The sequence below is a fragment of the Tachyglossus aculeatus genome, chromosome 21 (assembly GCF_015852505.1).
Source record: "Tachyglossus aculeatus isolate mTacAcu1 chromosome 21, mTacAcu1.pri, whole genome shotgun sequence".
Classification (NCBI taxonomy): Eukaryota; Metazoa; Chordata; class Mammalia; order Monotremata; family Tachyglossidae; genus Tachyglossus; species Tachyglossus aculeatus.
In genome coordinates, this window is record NC_052086.1 from 9,566,234 (window position 1) to 9,582,272 (window position 16,039).

The 16,039-nt window shown below is 53.3% G+C and overlaps 1 protein-coding gene across 3 annotated transcripts; it reads right to left on the reverse strand.

The window, feature by feature from the left end:
* Positions 1 to 268: 268 nt before the first annotated feature.
* GFER (growth factor, augmenter of liver regeneration) lies at positions 269 to 10,336 on the reverse strand. 3 transcript variants are annotated; one of them, XM_038762531.1, is made up of 4 exons: positions 9,949 to 10,336; positions 5,987 to 6,189; positions 1,229 to 1,308; positions 269 to 712 (listed from the first exon to the last, which is right to left on the reverse strand). In XM_038762531.1, exons 1-4 carry the CDS (start codon positions 10,291 to 10,293, stop codon positions 318 to 320), a joined length of 1,023 nt encoding a protein of 340 aa, XP_038618459.1. In that variant the 5' UTR covers positions 10,294 to 10,336; the 3' UTR covers positions 269 to 317. The 3 variants fall into 3 exon arrangements, with proteins under 3 accessions (XP_038618459.1, XP_038618461.1, XP_038618460.1); XM_038762533.1 differs by having other exon boundaries at positions 303 to 334; positions 9,949 to 10,331; XM_038762532.1 differs by having other exon boundaries at positions 623 to 1,308; positions 9,949 to 10,330.
* Positions 10,337 to 16,039: the final 5,703 nt, after the last annotated feature.

Consider the following 16,039-nt stretch of genomic DNA (forward strand, 5'->3'; position numbering starts at 1 on the left):
GGATTCCAATCCCTGTTCTCCCTCCCAGACTGCGAGCTCCACGCGGGACAGGGACTGTGTCTGACCCAATTAACTGGCTTCTACCCCAGCGCATAGAGCAGTTCTTGACACCCGATAAGCGCCTAACAAATACCACAGTGATTATTTCTGACGGACCCCAAACCGATTCCCGTGTGGCTCCCCAAACGGCCCCCTTTCCTCCTGAGCCATTTCTGGGGAAAAGTAGAGACCGAAAACCCGGGGGCCCCGAGTCCGTTTTCACCTCCCTCTCCAACTGGTAAGGAATCCAGCGTGATTTTCCACAACCGTTTCTGATTTTATTTGTGCTCCGCACCTGAAATCAACACATACAAGGGCGTGACCTGCGATCGATCGATCGATCGCTCGGTCAAACCCACCCCGCGGGCTCCAGACAAAGTAGAGCTTCTGCCACGGGCTGACCCACGTGCTGTCTTCCCAGTCGGTCGGTGACCGCTGGAGAATCTCAAAATGGGTGAAATAGACAACGGACCGGTCACGTCCGTCCCCCCCGGGCCCCGGATTGATCCATCCATCCCTCCATCTGTGGCCGTCCTCTCTCCTGGATCCCTGGGATATATGGCACGAGAGAACAGTCCGCAGGTGGTGCTTGGGTTTCTCCCCGATGGGACGGGTGCCCGTCCTGGGTTTCTAAGACGGTGCCCGCCCTGGCTCCTCCTCGCCGAGGTGACCTCTGGTTTGGATGCAGAGGGGGGCGTGGAGGAGGGAGAAAGGAGGTAGATGAGGGCCCTGGGGACCCCACCTTGCCCCCCGGACCCGGCGGAGCACGAGTCGAGCCCCGCCGCGGGACCCCGGGGCAGGGTGGACTGGGGGCTCCCAGGCGGGAGGTGGGAGAGGGTGCCGATGGCATCGGGGGCCTGGGCGGTCACCCTCCCACCCAACGAGGTGGGAAGACCACCGGGCCGCCCCCGCCGACCACCTTGGCCGCCCGGGGGGACTTCTCGGGGTCCCAGGCCTTCTCTCCGGAAGCGCGGCGGGGCCGAGTCGGAGTCGGCCGGGCTCCCCCGGGGCAGCCGAGACAGACACGGGCTTCGGCGGGCACGGGTCCTTGCTTTAATGAGCGTGCCGCCCCGCCCCGGTCCCCCCCCAACGGTCCCTGGCCCGGGCTAGTCGCAGGAACCGTCCTTCCAGCCGTCGCGCCAACGCTCGTCCACCAAGGAGCAGTCGAACTCGGGCTTGCCCAGCTTACGGTTGACTTGGTTGTGAAGGCGGCACATCCACTGGGAGAGGTGACTGCGGCTGCGGGTGTCCGGCTGGTCCCGCTTTATCCTGCGGGGGGGGGGGCGGGCGGGGCCGCGGTCAGGCCCGGGGACCGACCACCGCCACCCCCCAGCCCGGCCCCGCTCGCCTCCGGCTCGGCGGAGCGGGCCACGGGCCGGGATCGGCGGGGCCGTGCTACTTACTGAGCGCCACCGTGCCCCCGAGCACACTGCGTTGCATCCGGTACCCACCGAGGGCGGGGCACTGGGCCAAGCCCCAACGCGGAGCGCAGCGTGTTGCGCCCGGTACGACGCTGCTGTGCCTAGCCCCGACTCTAAGTGCAATGCACCGCGTCTTGACACCCACGGAAAATAAAACGAAATAAATAAATGCGGTGTATGTTAAGCGCTTAACTGTGCGTGGGACAACCTGATCACCTTGTATCCTCTCCAGCACTTAGAACAGTGCTTTGCACATAGTAAGCGCTTAACAAATGCCATTATTATTATTATTATTATTATTATTATTAACTGTGAGCCAGACACCGTACGAAGCGCTGGGGTGAATACAAGCAGATCGGGTTGGACGCAGTCCCCGGCCCAGTCAATCAATCAATCAATCAATCGTATTTATTGAGCGCTTACTATGTGCAGAGCACTGTACTAAGCGCTTGGGAAGTACAAATTGGCAACACATAGAGACAGTCCCTACCCAACAGCGGGCTCACAGTCTAAAAGGGAGAGACAGAGAACAAAACCAAACATACCAACAAAATAAAATAAATAGGATAGAAATGTACAAGTAAAATAAATAGAGTAATAAATATGTACAACCATATATACATACATACAGGTGCTGTGGGGAAGGGAAGGAGGTAAGATGGGGGGATGGAGAGGGGGACGAGGGGGAGAGGAAGGAAGGGGCTCAGTCTGGGAAGGCCTCCTGGAGGAGGTGAGCTCTCAGCAGGGCCTCCGTCCCCATTTTCCGGATGAGGGAACCGAGGCCCAGAGAAGTCAAGCGACTTGCCTGAGGCTGCACAGCAGACAAGCGGCAGAGCCAGGCATAGAACTCATGACCTTCTGATTCCCAGGCCTGGACCGCAGCCCCGATTATCCGGCGAAACCCCGGCGCCGAGGAGGGACGCGATCGGCTCCCGAAGAGCTTTGGCGGGGCTGATGGGGAGCTGATTTTCGGGGGGTGATGGGAGGAGACCATTCTGCTCTGCGCCGGGATGGAGATTTTGGCCCCGCCCTACCAATCGCTCCATCGATCGATGCTATGTACTGAATGCCTCCAGCGTGCTAAGCCCCGGTGCGAAAACGCAGCAGAAGCGGGACCCTCGTTTCCTAATAATAATTGCGATATATGTTAAATGCTTACTATGTACCAGGCACTGGTCCAGTGGAAAGAGCCCGGGCTTGGGAGCCAGAGGTCACGGGTTCTAATCCTGCCTCCGCCACCTGTCTTCTGTGCGCCCTCGGGAAGGTCACTTAACTTGTCTGTGCCTTCGTTACCTCCTCTGTAAAATGGGGATGAAGACTGTGAGCCCCACGTGGGACAACCTGATCACCCTGTATCTGCTCCAGCGCTTACAACAGTGCTTGGTACACAGTAAGCGCTTAACGGATACCATCATTACTATTATTACATCGCTTCTCTGGGCCTCAATTCCCTCATCTGTAAAATGAGAATTATTAATAATATTTGCCAAGTATTTACTATGTGCCACGCATTGGACTAAGCACTGGGGTGGATACAAGCAAATCAATCATTCATTCAGTCGTATTTATTGAGCTTTTACTGTGTGCAGAGCACCGCATCAAGCGCTTGGGAGAGGACGATATAACAACAAATAGACACATTCCCTGCCACACAACGAGCTTACAGTCTAGAGGGGGAGACGCACATGAATATAAATAAATTACAGAAGTGTTGTGGGGATGAATCAAGGGAGCAAGTCAGGGCGACACAGAAGGGAGTGGGAGAAGAGGAAAGGAGGGCTTAGTCTGGGAAGGCTCCTTGGAGGAGATGTGCTCCGAAGGGGGAGAGAGTCATCGTCTGTTGGATTTGAGGAGGGAGGGCGTTCCAGGCCAGAGGCAGGATGGGGGCGAGGGGTTGGCGGTGAGATGGACGAGATGGAGGTACGGTGAGAAGGCTGGAATTAGAGGAGCAAAGTGTGAGGGGGGGACTGCAGTAAGAAAGTAGCCAGCTGAGGTAGGAGGGGGCAAGGGGATGGACTGCTTTAAAGCCAATGGTGAGGAGTTTCTGTTCGACGTGGAGGTGGATGGGCAGCCACTGGACGTTCCTGAGGAGGGGGGAAAACGCGGCCTGAATGTTTTCGTAGAAAAATGATGCGGGCGGCAGAGTGAAGATGAACTGGAGCAGGGAGAGACAGGAGGCTGGGAGGTCAGCAAAGAGGCTGAAGGAGCAATCAAGGCGGGAGAGGATAAGCGATTGGATTAACGTTGCAGCAGTGTGATTGGAGAGGAAAGGGCGGATTTTAGCGATGTTGTGAAAGTGGAACCGACAGGAGTTAGTGATGGATTGGACAAAATCCCTGTCTCACGTGGGGCTCAGTCTCTTTCGCCATTTGACAGATGAGGGAACTGAGGCCCAGAGAAGTGAAGTGACATGCCCACGACCACACAGCAGACAAGTGGCGGAGAACCCACGACCTTCTGACTCCCAAGCCCGGGCTCTCTCCAGTTTGCCATGCTGCGGCGTGAGCCCCACGTGGGACAGGGACTGTGTCCAACCCAATGTGCTTGTTCCCACCCCAGGGCCTGACCCTTAAATACCTCAATAATTACTATTACAGAAGTGGGAGGGAGGGGGGAAGGAGAAGAATGACTCGGTTTTAGCGGGTGAGGGTGGGCAGTTGCGGCCTCTGGAATCCGTTTTGCTTCCGTGGGGGTCTGTCCCCCCACCTCCCCAGGCTGGGGGTCCCGGGTGAGATGGGGGTCCGCGTCTGACCTGCTTCTCCTGGATCTGCCCCAGCGCTCGGGCATCATCACGGGGCCGGGATCCCTCGGGTCGCAGTGCCGGCCACCGTGGGCTGCGGAGGACCTCTCCCCTCCCCACTTCTGTATATACATACAGATCTATAATTCCACTTATTTACATTGGTGCTTTTTTACTTGTTTTGCCGTCTCCCTCCCTCTAGACCGTAAGCCCGATGTGGTCTCCCTTTATGGCTGTATTGTAATAAGAATACTAATAATTATGGTATTTGTTAAGCGTTTACTATGTGCCAAGCACTGTTCTAAGCACTGGAGTAGATACAAGGTTGTCCCACGTGGGATTCACGGTGTTAATCCCCATTTTACAGATAAGGTAACAGTCACAGAGCATCAAAGTGGCCTGCCCAAGGTCACACGGCAGACAAGTGGCGGAGCCGGGAGTAGAACCCACGTCTTCGGACTCAAAAGCCCGGGCTCTTTCCACTAAGCCACGCGCTGTACCTTCCAAGCGCTTAGTACAGTGCTCTGCACACAGTAAGCGCTCAGTTAAGTACGACTGAATGAGGGAGAGAAGAGGAAGAGGGAACCAAAAGCCAAGGGAAAGCGAGGCAGCGCCCAGCCCCAGCCCCCCGGAGTCTGTGGGTTCAGAACCTGGGGGTCCCCTGGGTTTAAGGAGGAGCTTAATGGGCGGTGGGCTCCAAACACTAAACCCACCTGCTCTGGCCCGCGCCGGCCGGCAGACCGGGTGACCGGGTGGAGGAGGAGGAGGAGAGGGCGGGCGAGCCACGCTCGCCCGCTCGCTTGGCACCGAGCGTGCCCTTCCCTGGAATCCCCAAAGCGCTCGCCCAGTCCCTGTGGAGCCCACCAGGCCCCGAGCCGGCCCCGGCGAGGAAGCCCCCTGCCTGCACGAAGCCTTCCTGGATTGATTCCCCGCCCCTGAGGCAGGCCGCCGGAGCCTCCGGTGAATTTCAGCCGCTCCCGCGGGACTCACAGGCCGCTCTGCTCCGTTTACTTGTACGGCCGACGACTGACGCGGTTACTTCGGCCGGACCCATCCGGGCCCCTTCCTTCCCCGTCCTCTGTTTCCCTCCCGCTCCCGCCATTTGGAGAGGCCGCTCGCCTCAGTGACGTGAGTCCCGCGTTCTAATCCCGGCTCTGCCGCGTGACCCTGGACGAGTCACTTAACCTCTCAGGGCCTCAGTTTCTTCTTCTGTAAAACGAGAATGAGATCCCCACCCTCCCTGTTTCTAGGTGGTGAGCTCCGTGTGGGGGACAGAACGTGTCTAATTCTAGGTGGTGAGCCCCGTGTGGGACACAGAACGTGTCTAATTCTCTGACGATCCCATAGCTAGCCCGATGCTTAGCAAGACTAGGCACTTAATAAATTCCCAAACTAACTTTTGTCCATCTCTCTCAGAGTGAGGGACAGGGAACACATCTTGTGTTTCTGCTGTTTTCTCCCAGGTGCTCACTACAGCATTTTTTTTTTAAGCACTTACTCTGCGGCAGGCACTGTACTAAGCGCAGAGGGAGACCCGAGCTCATCCGGTTGGACCCGGTCCCATGTCCCACATGGGGCTCACGGGCTTCATCCCCAGGTTCCAGATGCAGTCACTGAGGCCCAGAGAAGTCAAGTGACTTGCCCGAGGTCACCCGGGCCCGGACTCTAGCCACTGAGACACGTGCCGAATGGCACCTCTGCAATGTGCCGATGCCCCCCGCCGTCCCATTCCGTCCGCGGGTACCTCGGTGCCCACTCGGGGCCCCCGCCCACCGCGACAACTTGCCTTTTCCTTATATCCTCTGCGCATTCTTCGCAAGGGAAGAATTTGGAAAACAAGTTCATAAACTGCGCCATGTCCTGCTGCTGGGCGCTGGTGGGCTGGTCCGGATAATAGGCCGCCATCGTGTGCAAGAAAGACCAGCTGTTGCGGCCCAGATCCTCTCGGTCCAGGGGACAGTCTGTCCGCTCCTCCGGCATCTCGTCTTTCTGGGAAAGGAGGGGAAACGACCACCCGTCCATCCGTTGGTCGGCAGCACCCGCGGGGCGCTTACCGGGGCGCCATCCACTAAGCTGCCGGGTGACCTCGGGCGAGTCGCTTGGCTTCTCTGGGCCTCGGTTCCCTCATCTGGAAAATGGGGAGTCGATTCCCCTTTTCCCTCCTCCTTGGACTGGGAGCCCGGAGTGGGATCTGAACTTCCTGGATCTGAGAACAGGGCTTGGGACGTCGTAAAGGTTTAACTACCGCTATTATTATCGTTAATCGTGTACGTATAATTACGTTATATAATACCATCGTTAAACAGCGTGGCCCAGCGGAAAGAGACCGGGCTTGGGAGTCGGAGGCCCCGGTTCGAATCCCAGCTCCGCCACTTGTCTGCCGGGTGACCTTGGGCATGTCGCTTCACTTCTCTGGGCCTCAGTTCCCTCCTCTGTAAAAGGGGGACTGAGACTGTGAGCCCCACGTGGGACAGGGATTGTGTCCAACCTGACAACTCTGTTTCGATCCCAGCCCTTCAAACAGGCCGTGGCGCACGGTAAGTGTTTAACAAGTACCATGACTAATTAACAATTAATGACTAGTTCTGTAAGAGGACACAATATCTCCCCTTCAGGGGTTTATGGTCTCATTACCACATGTCTGTGTAATGGGGGACATGGGACACGAGGTAATTTATGGATCTGGGCAAGGGGTTATGTAGCAGGGTGGGATGTTGTGAACGCAAAAGTTCTGAAATAGTAATAATAATAATTATGGTATTTGTTAAGTACTTACTATGTGCCAAGCATTGCTCTAAGCGGTGGGATGGATACAAGGCAATCAGGTTGTCCCACACGAGGCTGACAGTCTTTATCCCCATTTTACAGACGAGGTAACTAACGCACAGGGAAGTTAAGTGACTCGCCCAAAGTCACACGGCAGACAAGCAGTGGAGCCGGGATTAGAACCCACAACCTCTGACTCCCAAGCCTGGGCTCTTTCCACTAAGCCCCGCTGCTTCTCTTAAGCATGGGCCTAGTGAAAAGGGCCTGCTTTATGATCTTGGGCAAGTCACTGATCCTCTCTGTGCCTCGGATTCCTCACTGGTGAAATGGGGATAAGACGGATCATGAACTCCACATAGGAAACCACTGACCATTCTCGCAGCCTTACACCCTAGCGCTCAGCACAGAGGAAGCATTTGATAAAGGCCATGATTCTCGTAGTGTTGAAGTGTTTACTGAGTTCTTGTGGGGACGATGCACTGCACAGTGTTTGGAATACATGAAACACAAATGAGACACGTTTTCTCCCCACAGAGAGCTCACACTCTAGTGAGGGAAACATGGGGGCTTGGGGGGGGGGGTGCGGGGGAGGCAGAAAGGAGGGGAAAGTGGTGCTTGGAGGAGCAGGGGGCTTGAGGGAATGGGGAGAACGCTGGTACAGGGTAATCCTGCCTGGGAGCTCAGATCACAAGGAAGTCAGCAGGTGTGACAGGAGGAAGTGGGGGGGGGGGGGATTGGGAGGATCGGGGGGCTAGGAAGACTAGGGGGGCTTCAGACTGGGGAGAATGGGAGAACTGGGAGGGGCTGGGGGAATTGGGATGCACAGAGGACTGGGAGAATTGTAAGGATTTGGGGGGAGTGGGAGAATTGGGGAGACTGGGGGAACTGAAAGGACTGAGGGACACTGGGAGGCCTGGGAGAATTGGGAGGCCTGGAGAGGCTGAGGGAAGTGGGAGGAATGGGAAAATTAGGAGGCCTGGGAGGACTGGAAAAATTAAGAGGATTTGGAGGGTGTGTCAGAAATGGGAGTGCTGGAAGGACTGGAAGAATTGGGAGGATTTGTGGGGAGTGGGAGAATTGGGAGGACTAAGGAACACTGAGAGGATTGGGAAGACTGGGGAGTGTGGGAGAATTGGGAGGACTGGGAAGACAAGGAAGAGTGAGAGAACTGAAAGGACTGAGGAACACTGGGAGGGCTGAGGACTGGGGAACTGTGAAGACTAGAAGAATTGGGAGGATTTGGGGGGAGTGACAGAACTTGGAGGACTGAGGAACACTGGGAGGACTGAGAGGCCTGGGGAACTGGGAAGACTGGAAGATCTGGGGGGAGTGACAGAATTGGAGAACTGAGGCACACTGAGAGGACTGGGAACACTGGAAGAATTGAGAGGATTTGGGGGGAGTGACAGAACTGGAAGACTGAGGAACACTGAGAGGACTGGAAGAACTGGGAGGATTTGGGGGGAGTGAGAGAATTGGGAGGACTGAGGAACACTGAGAGGACTGGAGGAATTGGGAGGATTTGGGGGGAGTGAGAGAATTGGGAGAACTGAGGAACACTGAGAGGCCTGGAAGAATTGGGAGGATTTGGGGGGGAGTGACAGAATTGGAGGACTGAGGAACACTGAGAGGACTGGAAGAACTGGGAGGATTTGGGGGGAGTGACAGAACTGGAGGACTGAGGAACACTGAGAGGCCTGGAAAAACTGGGAGGATTTGGGGGGGAGTGACAGAATGGGAGGACTGAGGAACACTGGGAGGACTGGAAGAATTGGGAGGATTTGGGGGGGGAGTGACAGAACTGGGAGGACTGAGGAACACTGGGAGGACTGAGAGGACTGGGAAACCGGGAAGACTGGAAGATCTGAGGGGAGTGACAGAATTGGAGAACTGAGGAACACTGAGAGGACTGGGAACACTGGAAGAACTGGGAGGATTTGGGGCGAGTGACAGAAATGGAGGACTGAGGAACACTGAGAGGCCTGGAAGAACTGGGAGGATTTGAGGGGACTGACAGAACTGGAGGACTGAGGAACACTGAGAGGACTGGAAGAACTGGGAGGATTTGGGGGGGAGTGACAGAATTGGAGGACTGAGGAACACTGAGAGGACGGGAAGAATTGGGAGGATTTGGGGGGGGGAGTGACAGAATTGGAGGACTGAGTAACACTGAGAGGCCTGGAAGAACTGGGAGGATTTGGGGGGAGTGACAGAATTGGGAGAACTGAGGAATACTGGGAGGACTGGAAGAACTGGGAGGATTTGGGGGGGGGGTGACAGAATTGGAGGACTGAGGAACACTGAGAGGCCTGGAAGAATTGGGAGGATTTGGGGGGAGTGAAAGAAGTGGAGGACTGAGGAACACTGAGAGGACGGGAAGAACTGGGAGGATTTGGGGGGGAGTGACAGAATTGGAGGACTGAGGAACACTGAGAGGCCTGGAAGAACTGGGAGGATTTGGGGGGGAGTGACAGAATTGGAGAACTGAGGAACACTGAGAGGACGGGAAGAACTGGGAGGATTTGGGGGGGAGTGACAGAATTGGAGGACTGAGGAACACTGAGAGGCCTGGAAGAACTGGGAGGATTTGGGGGGGAGTGACAGAATTGGAGAACTGAGGAACACTGAGAGGACGGGAAGAACTGGGAGGATTTGGGGGGGAGTGACAGAATTGGAGGACTGAGTAACACTGAGAGGCCTGGAAGAACTGGGAGGATTTGGGGGGAGTGACAGAATTGGGAGAACTGTGGAATACTGGGAGGACTGGAAGAACTGGGAGGATTTGGGGGGGGGGGGTGACAGAATTGGAGGACTGAGGAACACTGAGAGGCCTGGAAGAACTGGGAGGATTTGGGGGGAGTGAGAGAACTGGAGGACTGAAGTGGAAGAACTGGGAGGATCTGTGGGGAGTGACAGAACTGTAAGGCCAGGGGAGAGGCGTCAGGGCTGCAGGGAGTGCGGATGCTGGGTGATGTCCGTTACCCGGCTGGTTGTCGGCTTGGATTTCCTCTGTTCCTTGACCCACGACTTGAAGTCGACGCAGGTCCGGCAGGGCTTCTTCCTGGGCTGGCCCTGCCCTCTGCCCCCGGCTGAGGCGGGTCCGGGCTCGGGCTCGGGCTCCAGCCCGTTAGCGGGCCCCGCCGCCGCCGCCATCTTGGCCGCGCAAAGGCGTCTGGGGCCTGGCGTCAGGGCGGCCGAGAGCGGGCCGGGGGGCGGGGCCTCGGCGGGGGGCGGCCCGGGCCTCCCTCCGCGCCTGCGCCGATGCCAGTACAGCAGCAGCGTCCTGGGAGGGAGGCCCCGGGGCCTGACGGGAAGGGCGGGCGCCATGTTGGGCCGGGCCTGAGGGATGGCGGAAAGGCCAGGGCCAGGGGCAGGGGCGGGCTTGGGTGCCCCCGGCCCGGGCACCGCCTCTGGGCAGCGAGGAGGGCGGGAGGATCGGTGGGTGGGTGGGTGGGTAGCGTGGGTAGCGAGACCCCTGGTCTGGCCATCCGGGGCCCCCGGCCCCCTTTCTTCTCAAGACCCCACAGAGGGTCCGTCACCTCATAATGGCCTCGTCATCGTCCTCCTCAGAATCGTAATGATAATACCGACGGCATTTGCTAGGGCCCCCATCCCCCTTTCTCCTCAGGGCCTCACAGGGACCGTCACCTCATAATGGCCTCATCATCATCCTCCCCAGAATCATGATAATAATACCGATGGCATTCGTTAGGGCCCCCATCCCCATTTCTCCTCAGGACCTCACAGAGGGACCGTCACCTCATAATGGCCTAGTCGTGGTCCTCCTCAGAATCATAATGATAATACCGACGGCATTTGCTAGGGCCCCCATCCCCCTTTCTCCTCAGGGCCTCACAGGGACCGTCACCTCATAATGGCCTCATCATCATCCTCCCCAGAATCATGATAATAATACCGATGGCATTCGTTAGGGCCCCCATCCCCATTTCTCCTCAGGACCTCACAGAGGGACCGTCACCTCATAATGGCCTAGTCGTGGTCCTCCTCAGAATCATAATGATAATAATACCGACAGCATTCGTTGGGGCCCCCATCCCCATTTCTCCTCAGGACCTCACAGAGGGACCGTCACCTCATAACGGCCTCGTCATCGTCCTCCTCAGAATCATAATGATAATACTACCGACGGCATTCGTTAGGGCCCCCAGCACCCTTTCTCCTCAGGACCTCACAGAGGGACCGTCACCTCATAATGGCCTCATCATTTCCTCAGAATCATAATGATAATAATACCGATGGCATTCGTTAGGGCCCCCATCCCCGTTTCTCCTCAGGACCTCACAGAGGGGCCGTCACCTCCTAATGGCCTCGTCATCGTCCTCCCCAGAATCATGATAATAATACCGATGGCATTCGTTAGGGCCCCCATCCCCATTTCTCCTCAGGACCTCACAGAGGGACCGTCACCTCATAACGGCCTCGTCATCGTCCTCCCCAGAATCATAATGATAATAATACCGACGGCATTCGTTAGGGTCCCCATCCCCCTTTCTCCTCAGGACCTCACAGAGGGGCCGTCACCTCCTAATGGCCTCGTCATCGTCCTCCCCAGAATCATGATAATAATACCGATGGCATTCGTTAGGGCCCCCATCCCCATTTCTCCTCAGGACCTCACAGAGGGACCGTCACCTCATAATGGCCTCGTCATCGTCCTCCCCAGAATAATAATAATAATGGCATTTGTTAAGCGCTCACTATGTGCAAAGCACTGTTCTAAGTGCCGGGGAGGATACGAGGGATCCGAGGTGATCAGGTTGTCCCAGGTGGGGCTCACAATCTTAATCCCCATTTTCCAGATGAGGGAACTGAGGCCCAGTGAAGTGACTTGCCCAAAGTCACCCAGCTGACAAGTGGCGGAGCCGGGATTTGAACCCACAACCTCTGACTCCAAAGCCCGGGCTCTTTCCACTGAGCCACGCTGCTTCGTTAGGGCCCCCGGCCCCCTTTCTCCCCAGGACCTCACAGAAGGGCCATCACCTTGTATTACTCTATTTGTTTATTTTACTTGTACATATCTATTCTATTTTATTTTGTTAGTATGTTTGGTTTTGTCTCCCCCTTTTAGACTGTGAGCCCACTGTTGGGTAGGGACTGTCTCTATACGTTGCCAATTTGTACTTCCCAAGCGCTTAGTACAGTGCTCTGCATATAGTAAGCGCTCAATAAATACGATTGATGATGATGATGATGATGAAGCCTCCTGCAGAGGAGGGCTTTTAACCCTCTCCCCGACTTCCTCTCAACAAACCCACAGCCCTGGATCGCCTGCACACAGTAAGCATTCAATAAATACGACCGAACGAATGAATATAAGTTAATCAGGGTGGACACAGCTCTGAATTCAGTGCTGGGCAGAAAGAAAGCGCTTAACGAATAATAGTAATAATTAATAATAAAATACGTAATTATGATGAATGAATACAAGTTAATCAGGTTGGACAAAGCGCTGAGTACAGGACTGGACAAAAAGAAAGTGCTTAACAAATAATAATAGTAATGATTGATAATAAACTACCGTAATTATTATTGTGAATGAATGAACGAACGAATGAATTCCAATTGGGTTGGACGCAGTGCTGAGTACAGGGCTGGACACAAAGAAAGTGCTTAACAAATAATAATAGTAATGATTGATAATAAAATACTGTAATTATTATTATGAATGAATGAACGAACGAATGAATTCCAATTGGGTTGGACACAGTGCTGAGTACAGGGCTGGACACAATGAAAGTGCTTAACAAATAATAATAGTAATGATTGATAATAAAATACCGTAATTATTATTATGAATGAATGAATGAACGAATGAATTCCAATTGGGTTGGACACAGTGCTGAGTACAGGGCTGGACACAAAGTGCGTAACAAATAATAATACTAATGATTAATAATAAAATACCGTAATTATTATTATGAATGAATGAACGAACGAATGAATTCCAATTAGGTTGGACGCAGTGCTGAGTACAGGGCTGGACACAAAGAAAGTGCTTAACAAATAACAATAGTAATGATTAATAATAAAATACCATAATTATTATTATGAATGAATGAATTAATTAATTCCAATTAGTTTGGACACAGTGCTGGGCAGAAGAAAGCACTTAGAAAATAATAATATTAATAATTAATAATAAAATCCTGCTCATATAAGGCATGAATACAAGTCACTCAGATTGGACACAGCCCTGAGTTCAAAGAAAGCGCCCTGAGTTCAAGAAGTAATAATTAATCATAAAATACCATAATTATGAACGAATGAATGAACACAAGTTAATCAGATTGGACACAGCGCTGAGTCCAGGGCTGGGCATAAAGAAAGTGCTCAATGAATAATAATAAAATACCATTATTATTATTATGAATGAATACGAGTTAATCAGGTTGGGCACAGCGCTGAGACCTGTATATATGTTTGCACATATTTATTACTCTATTTATTTTAGTTGGACATATTTACTATTCTATTTATTTTATTTTGTTAATACGTTTTGTTTCGTTGTCTGTCTCCCCCTTTTAAACTGTTGGGGGAACCCGCTGTTGGGTAGGGACTGTCTCTATATGTTTCCAACTTGTACTTCCCAAGCACTTAGTACAGTGCTCTGCACACAGTAAGCACTCAGTAAATACGATTGAATGAATGAATGAATGAAAGACAGCACTTAAATAATAATGGTAGTAATTAATAACAAAATACCATAATTATTATAAATGAATGAACGGATACAAGTTAATCAGGTTAATCACTTGGACTAATTCACTTTTCCGTGCCTCAGTTCCCTCCTCTGTAAAATAGGGATGAAGACTGTGAGCCCCGTGTGATTACCTTGCCCCAGCGCTTAGAACAGTCCTTGGCACATAGTAAGTGCTTAACAAATACCATTATTATTATTATTTTCTGTGCCTCAGTTACCTCATCCATAAAATGGGGATGGAGACTGTGAGCCCCATGTTGGACAGGGACTGTGTCCAACCCAATTTGCTTGCGTTCACCTCAGCGCTTAGTATAGTGCCTGGCACCTAGTAAGTGCAGAGCAGCGTGGCTCAGTGCAGAAGAGCCCGGGTTTGGGAGTCAGAGGTCATGGGTTCTAATCCCAGCCCTGCTACTTGTCAGCTGTGTGACTTTGGGCAAGTCACTTCACTTCTCCGGGCCTCAGTTCCCTTATCTGTAAAATGGGGTTAAAGACCGTGAGCCCCACGTGGGACGAGCTGATTCATTCCTTCATTCGGTTGTATTTATTGAGCACTTGCAGTGCGCAGAGCACTGTAGTAAGCGCTTGGGAAGTCCAAGTCGGCAACATATAGAGACGGTCCCGACCCAACAGCGGGCTCACGGTCTAGAAGGGGGAGACGGACAACAAAACAAAACACGTGGACGGGTGTCAAGTCATCAGAATACGTAGAATTAAAGCTAGATGCACATCAGTAACAAAATGAATAGAATAGTAAATATGTACAAGTAAAACAGAGAGTAAAAGAAATAAACAGTCATCATCATCATCATCAATCGTATTTATTGAGCGCTTACTGTGTGCAGAGCACTGTACTAAGAGCTTGGGAAGCACAAGTTGGCGACACATACAGTCCAGCGGGGCAGGAGGGGAGACCATTATGGGGGGCCGGGGCACGCCAGTCCTGTCCGCCCCTTGCAGTGCTTCCAGGGTCTCTGATCCGAGCCAGCTGTTGTAGGCCCAAAGGGTCAGGACGCCCATCACAGCCCCCCACTCCGCCTCGCCCACTGAGTCCTCAAGTCCGGGCTTCTCTGCCCGCTCGGCCGAGACGAGGGTGACCGGTCTCCGAGCCGGGGCACCTCAAAGGGCCTTTTGTCTGGGCCGGACGCCCGGCCGGCCGGCCCGCTCTCTGATCCCGCCGAAACCGGCCCCTTTCCGAGCCCTCTGGTCTGGCATCCCGGGGGTCTGCTCTTTTGTCCCCTTCCTCTGGCGCCAGTCTCACCCCCTGACCCTGGACTGGGGGTGGGGTGGCAGTCCGGCCAAGGTGGGGATTGGCACTGTGACTTTGGGTAAGTCACTTCACTTCTCTGTGCCTCAGTGACCTCATCTGTCAAATGGGGATGAAGCCTGTGCCCCACGTGGGACAACCTGATCACCTTGTAACCTCCCCAGCGCTTAGAACAGTGATTTGCACATAGTAAGTGCTTAATAAATGCCATCATTATTATTATTATTATTATTCTCTGGGCCTCAGTGACCTCATCTGTCAAATGGGGATGAAGCCTGTGCCCCACGTGGGACAACCTGATCACCTTGTAACCTCCCCAGCGCTTAGAACAGTGCTTTGCACATAGTAAGTGCTTAATAAATGCCATCATTATTATTATTATTATTATTCTCTGGGCCTCAGTGACCTCATCTGTAAAATGGGGATGAAGACTGTGCCCCACGTGGGACAACCTGATCACCTTGTAACCTCCCCAGCGCTTAGAACAGTGCTTTGCATATAGTAAGCGCTTAATAAATGCCATCATCATTATTATTATTATTATTCTCTGGGCCTCAGTTACCTCATCTCTAAAATGGGGATGAAGACTATGCCCCACGTGGGACAACCTGATCACCTTGTAACCTCCCCAGCGCTTAGAACAGTGCTTTGCACATAGTAAGCGCTTAATAAATGCCATCATCATTATTATTATTATTATTCTCTGGGCCTCAGTTACCTCATCTCTAAAATGGGGATGAAGACTATGCCCCATGTGGGACAACCTGATCACCTTGTAACCTCCCCAGCGCTTAGAACAGTGCTTTGCACATAGTAAGCGCTTAATAAATGCCATCATCATTATTATTATTCTCTGGGCCTCAGTTACCTCATCTCTAAAATGGGGATGAAGACTATGCCCCATGTGGGACAACCTGATCACCTTGTAACCTCCCCAGCGCTTAGAACAGTGCTTTGCACATAGTAAGCGCTTAATAAATGCCATCATCATTATTATTATTATTATTCTCTGGGCCTCAGTTACCTCATCTCTAAAATGGGGATGAAGACTATGCCCCATGTGGGACAACCTGATCACCTTGTAACCT

Coding starts and splice junctions, on each gene's coding strand:
- GFER (XM_038762531.1), bottom strand. CDS start 10,293: ATGGCGCCCGCCCTTCCCGTCAGGCCCCGGGGCCTCCCTCCCAGGACG. Junction 6,190..9,948: donor CCAAGCCGACAACCAGCCGG/GTAACGGACATC, acceptor CTCCTTTCCCAG/AAAGACGAGATGCCGGAGGA. Junction 713..1,228: donor CCTTCACAACCAAGTCAACC/GTAAGCTGGGCA, acceptor CATCCAAACCAG/AGGTCACCTCGGCGAGGAGG.